Genomic DNA, 6,622 nt, shown 5'->3' on the forward strand with positions numbered 1-6,622 from the left:
GTCTCCACATGGGATCCGAACCCTCGGCGGGAGCGCCGCTGCACTCCCAAGCGGCGCACTCCCCAGTGTGCCACCGGGCCGGCCCTGAACAGGAATTATATTTTTGTGACACACAAAATTCAAACAAGTAAAAAATGATACATAATGAAAAAAAAAAAAACTTCCATCTACCTTGTGCCCCTGCTGTCCAGCTCCCCTCTCTGAAGGCAACCAATATTATTAGTTTCTTATCTGTCATTCCAGAGATAGCTTGTGAACATTCAAGCAATCATCAAGGAATACACATTTAAAAGAACATCATGAACCTGTTTCACAATATAGCATTTGCAAAAAATAAAATCTTATAGTAATTTTTTTTATCAAAAGTGTAGGGGCCGGCCCAGTGGCGCACCGGATAGTGCGCCGCTTGGGAAGCGCGGCGGCGCTCCCGCCCGAGGGTTCGGATCCCACATACAGACCGGTTCCCGCTCACTGGCTGAGCAAGGCGCGGGAGCAGCACTGAGGGTTGCAATCCCGTTGCCGGTCCCCGGTCCGGTGCGGGGGCGACACTGAGGGTTGCAATCCGTTGCTGGACACAGAAAAAGACAAAAGACCAAAAAAAAAAAGTGTCAAAAAAGTTATGAAATACAAATAGAAGGTACCACTAAATTTTTTTAATGTTATCTATTGTAAGTTAAAAATAAGCATTTTCATCAATGAATTTTTTTTTTTTTTTGCAGCTGGCTGATAGGGGGATCCAAACCCTTGACGCTGGTGTTGTAACACTGTGCTCTAACCAACTGAGTTAACCAGCCAGCCCTGATGTTTGAATATTCTGTAGAACTTCAGAAAAAAATTAATTGATATGAGCAAATCATTGCAATTTAGATTTTCAGTCCTTGCTGGTTGCAAAACATATTTACTGAAATGAGAATGCAGCTTTTTGGAAAGTTTATAAATCAAGGCAGTAACATTTTGGCTAACAAAGCTTCAACTGTTTCACATACCAAGTTTTAATAATTTACTTAAAATGCAAAATTCATAGCTTAAAGGATAGTTTCCAGGGTTTTATTAATCTTTCAGAACTAGAATGCTTTCCCCTAATACTGGAAACAAGGCAAGATGTCTGCTCTCATTACTCCTGTTTAGTATTGTATTGGAAGTCTAAGCCAGGGCAATAGGGCAAAAATAATAATAGTAATAATAGGCATACAAATTGGAATAAAAGAAATAAAATTGTGTCTATTTATGTAGAAAATTCCAAAGAATCTACCAAAAAGCTACTTGAACTAAGTGGGTTTAGCAAGGTCTTAAGATACAAAGTCAATGTACAAAATTACTGTATTTCTGCATGCAGTCATCCCTTGGTATCCATGGGGGATTGGTTCCAGGCCCTCCTGCAGATACCAAAATCCACAGATGCTCAAGTCCCATGTTTAAAATGGCCTGGTATTTGCATATAACTTATACACATCCTCCCCTGTACTTCAAATCATTTCTAGGTTACAGTGAAAATGCTGTGTAAATAGTTTTATATTGTACCATTTAGGGAATAATGATAAGAAAAAAAAGTTTGTACATGTTCAGTGCAGACACAATTTTTTTTTTTTTCTTTAATATTCTCTATCTACAGTTGGTTGACTCCACAGATTTGGAACCCACAGATACAGAGGGCTGACTATTAGCAATGAACAACTGGTAATCAAAATTTTGGAAAATCAAGACAGGATTATAAAGGCAAAATATCTAAAATGGTATTGTTATTTTATAGAAGCTGAGAGCAGATTTAACACTGAATATCACTGCTGTTAAGAAAAATTATTTTCTTAGGAAAACAAGTTACCTATTAACTATCACTATAATGGAGAAGTCATGTGATACAGCTCCTCATGTCAGCTCATGGCTCAGCCAGGAGCAGCATTTAGCTAAATATAGTTATGTCAGACAAAGTTCACAGCAGAATATCAAAAAGCATGAATAAGTTATGTGGAAATTATTAGAGTCTTTCGAACAATTTATACTACAGTTTATATTACTTGGTAAAGTGTTATAATGCATATAGTCAAAGAATAAATGGAAATATTTGTAAATTTTAAATTTCCATATCAATATTACCTTGCTGGTTGTTAAATAGTTTGAATGTACATTCTTTTTCTCCCTGCTTACTGTTCATTTTTTGACTTCCCTTTTTTCTACTTAACAGTATAGCTTTGAGATCATTCCCAAATCTTTATGTAAGAGATTATTTGTTCTTTTTGGTGACTGTATTAGTCTATAGTGTACCATAATTTATTAACCAGTTCCCTACTGAAGGTCATCTAGGTTGTTTTCAGCTTTTTGCTATTTAGAAACAATGCTGGTATTAAATTAAAAGATCCAAAGCTCTTCTCAAGCCTTTTTATAGTACATCACATATGATTTTGGTCTGATGGATAGTATACCACTTGAGAGGTTTATAATATATTAAAACCTTACCCTCATTTTTTTTTCAATTTTGTTGGGTTTCTTTTGCTGGCTGGCCAGTACTGGGATCTGAATCCTTGACCTTGGTGTTACAAGGCAGCGCTCTAACTGGCTGAGCTAACCGGCCAGCAAAACCTTACCCTCTTATAATTGACTTTCCTTTTTTTCTTTCATTCCTTTTTTGCAGCTGGCCAGTACAGGGATTGAATCCTGGACTTTCATGTTGTCAGCATCACGTTCTCCCCAGCTGAGCTAACTGGCCAGCCAACTTTCCATTTTTCCATCAATTTTTTTAACCTTTTTTTTTTTTTTTTTGCCACAGTATTAGGGTAGTTTCTATAACAATATTTTTAATCTTACCCGTGATGAGTGTTACCTTTGTCTTCCTGCAGTGTGAAGATTGCTCCTGGAGCAGTTGTATGTGTAGAAAGTGAAATCAGAGGAGATGTAACTATTGGTAAGAAAATAGTTTATTAGTATTGTTTCTCAAAAATTGATGTGATTTAATGTTTCAGTGCTTTTCAATTAGGTATTATCTTCTATGTCTATTTTACCGATGTCCTAATTTTACTGACAAAACAATGTATTTTCTCCCATGTGTTTAATATTTCTGAAAGAATATAGTGTGTTGGAGACTGTGTTTAATCTCCTATTTCAGTTCCAATGAGGCAGTGTAACAAAGTCATTCATTATTGGAGAAAGATCTGCTGTGTACCTGCGATGCATCGGGCACTGTGCTAGTGCTAGGGACTCGGAATTGAGCACAGCAGACTAAGGAACTGCCTCTGTGGAGCTTATATCCTCCTGAGTCCTCGTTCTGGACTGTGTGGACTGTGGAGTCCACAGATCTGGGTAGCTGACAGTGCTCAGTTCTAAGAGTTAACGTGTAACATGATATTTCAACACAGATTTTCCATTATAGCATAAGAAAAGTGGTAATAAACTGTTTTCTGCGTTAAGTAGCAATAAACTCAAGTATAGCTTAATTGATAAATTTTTCAGAATATTTTTGCAACTTTCCATCCTGTAGTCACTTGCAGTTTTACGAATTATTTCATTTTGAAATATTTCAGGAAGAAAGTAATTTTTTCCTTTGCTGTGTTTCAGGTTAGTGGAACTTTAAACCCAATCTTCTATTTTTCTAGAAAATATTCAGTTTATCAAAGAAACTAGTCAGAAGCTTGGAAATGTAATCCTTAACCAGAAGTGCTTTGACTTGAAGATCTGCTGGAGCCTGATCCCCCTCATTAGAGGCTGCTCAGAAACAGACCTTGGGAAAAGTAACAGCTCTCTTGTTAATTATAATTTGGGTAAATACGGTTTCATAGCTTCAAGTCTGTTTTTAATTAGGCTGTCTTGATTCATGGGCCATGAATTATTTCCCATGAATCTTTATTTTGAGAGCCGAAGAACATTTCAGAAAGGTACCTCTAAGCACAGTCCTGTGCTCCGTTATAGGGTGCAAGGCAGACCCTGGTGTCGGGAGAGGACTTAGTTGGGACGTCATAATGTGAAGGCAGAACTCGGTGCAATGGAAGCACTTTCTGCTGAAAGCGCTTTCTGCTGGAAGCCCTTTGTCCCACTTATTCATTCTCTCCAGGGGAGTTTTAATGCAGATCAAAAGCTTCCCATTTTGTAGGAATCTTTTTCAGTAATGCAGAACAGTGGCTTTGACTTGAGAAATCATCGCATGTAAGGCAGTTTTTACAGGTACCTCAGCTTACAGGTCAAGGGAATTGCTTAATTTTCAAAAGAGAAAGCTTGTGGCTTTTTGAATTATTTACTGACACATGAAAAAGTGCACAAAGATTCCTTTCTGTGGCAAAGATAGACAGGAAAAGTGTCCTTTACCAAATGAGGGAGATGGAAATGTGATGCGAGGTATGTCTTTCTGGCTATGTTGGGTCAAGCCCAGCCAACCATTTAGAAAAATAACTCACCAGCCAGTAAGGCAGCCTCAGCTCAGACACATTTATCCAAACAAGGACATGAGCCAATAGGGTTTCAGCACATTTGGTAAGAAAATACACAAACTACACTGCCAGGAAGGGCACCAAGAAGGTTCACAACAGGCTTTTTAAAAAACTTTCCATGGTGACAGATTTTTATTTTTAAAGTACTTTAACCTCAAGACCCTTAAACTGGTTTTGAAAGTGCTCGTGGCATGCAGAAAAACGTGGAGCAGGCTGTGCCCACACTTCAGTGTGCTGTCACCAACAGCTCGAACTGCAGGTGCTCTGCTGCCTGACCTGCAGCTAAAACCAGAGAGAAGTTCACAGACAAAGCTGAGTTAGCTGCGTTGTTCACTGAAGTCACAGAAGTTCACCAAATTTTAAGTTCACCAAACCAAAATCTTAGCTGTCACAAATCCTGAAGTACATGTATGCTGACCTTGCCAGTCTGTGCCCAACAAAGACCTGCAAGATATTTAAGGGAATTGTTCAGTTTATTATGGCCCATGACATTTTCTGTCGTCTCACAACTCAAAAGTTCATAGTTTCACCTCAGGTTATTTCAGCCCCAAAACACCAGGACCTGCAGTTTGGCAATACTGCCAGCAGGTGGCGATGGTGTCCAAGTCGCAGGTCTCGCCTAAGCTGCTGCTGTGCTTTTACCTCCCAGGGCAAGGCCCTCATTTTATAACCTGGAGTATTCCAGATGCTTATTAAATAGCTTACTAATAATAATATTAAAATAATAATAGCACTGGTAAAACACCTGGTTAAAATATCTCAGGCATTATTTTTAAATATTGTGTAAAACATGTTACAGGATGGGATTATTTTAATTTTTTTTAATTGTTTGGATTTTTAACATAAGAAACATGTATTACTTTTTTACTTATTTATTTTGATGGCTGACGGTACAGGGATCAAACCCTGGACCTTTGTGTTATCAGCACCATGCTCTAACCAACTGAGCTAACCAGCCAACCCACTTACGTCATATCTGAAAGGTAAAAATGAGAATATCAGTTGTTTTCAAAAATACAGTTTATAGGAACTTTTAAAGAAACACACAGGTCCCAGTGGTACTTTCATCTTATTGATCCATCCTCGTCAAAAGCTACAACTGGAGGGCCAGGAGAATATCTAGTGCCTCTGGCCACTTACCCAGCGGTGGCAGCAGATCTGCCTCCTGTCACAGCCATGGTCATCTCTTCCTCCTGTCTAAGATTTGTAAACCTAGTTATGGAAAATACTTTTATTAGTCTCTTTATTAATATTTTTACTTTCATTAATCTTTTTATAACACGGTATGGAATTTCCCTGCTTGGTTAAAAGGAGGTATTACCTTGATGCCTAGAAAGAGGAGAAAAGCAGTCCTTTTTTTTCTGTTTTTCAGACCAGAACTATTTTGCATATCATGAGTAAGTTATTTGTTAGCTGTTAGTGGCAAATAGTGATGAACCTCCCATTTTTAAGAATTATGGGCAGACCCCATGATCTCCCTTTCAAACATTATTTCATATAATCCACAGTTCAACCCAGTGAGGTAGGTTGTTTACAGATCTCATCTTTTTTTGAGAGAGTAAGCACGTAGCCTTTAAGTGACAGCTTCCAGAGTCTAGACTTTCTGGGCAAGGGTAGGGTGCCGGCTGGGGCTTTAATTACAAGAACTTAAAATAGACAGATTGTGTCCCTTTATCATAGAACATTTTGAAGTAAAATGTAATCTGGTATTGTACAAACTACAGATTTCAGTTGGTTTACACAGCTGAAAAACCTAGAAATTTCTCATTTCAAAGGAATCCGATGTTCATTTAAGCATTGTTTAGCACCTGTCCTCCAAAAATGGCAACATCCAAATACTCATTATTGAGGGATTAGTTAAATAATTTATGTTATATTAATATGATGTGAGATACTTTTCAGCCATTAAAATGAATACCTGTCTAGATATACTTGCATGGAAAAATTACCATAAAAACAAATTGCAGAGGGCCGGCCTGGTGGCGCACTGGATAAGTGCGCCGCTTGGGAAGTGCTGCGGCGCTCCCGCCCGAGGGTTCGGATCCCACATACAGACCGGTTCCCGCTCACTGGCTGAGCGAGGCGCGGGAGCAACACCGAGGGTTGCGATCCCATTGCCGGTCCCCGGTCCGGAACGGGGGCAACACTGAGGGTTGCGATCCGTTGCCGGACACGGAAAAAGACAAAAGACAAAAAAAAAAAAAAAA

At 38.7% G+C, this 6,622-nt stretch overlaps 1 protein-coding gene across 1 annotated transcript in view; it reads left to right on the forward strand.

Moving 5' to 3' along the window:
- The window catches only part of DCTN6 (dynactin 6), a 23,516-nt gene that overhangs the window by 6,801 nt on the left and 10,093 nt on the right, over positions 1–6,622 (forward strand). The window contains exon 2 of the mRNA XM_008573581.1: positions 2,835–2,899. Coding sequence (XP_008571803.1) covers positions 2,835–2,899 — 65 coding nt within the window. The remainder of the gene's footprint in view (positions 1–2,834; positions 2,900–6,622) is intronic.

Source organism: Galeopterus variegatus, unplaced genomic scaffold (assembly GCF_000696425.1).
Source record: "Galeopterus variegatus unplaced genomic scaffold, G_variegatus-3.0.2 Scaffold936, whole genome shotgun sequence".
Classification (NCBI taxonomy): domain Eukaryota; kingdom Metazoa; phylum Chordata; class Mammalia; order Dermoptera; family Cynocephalidae; genus Galeopterus; species Galeopterus variegatus.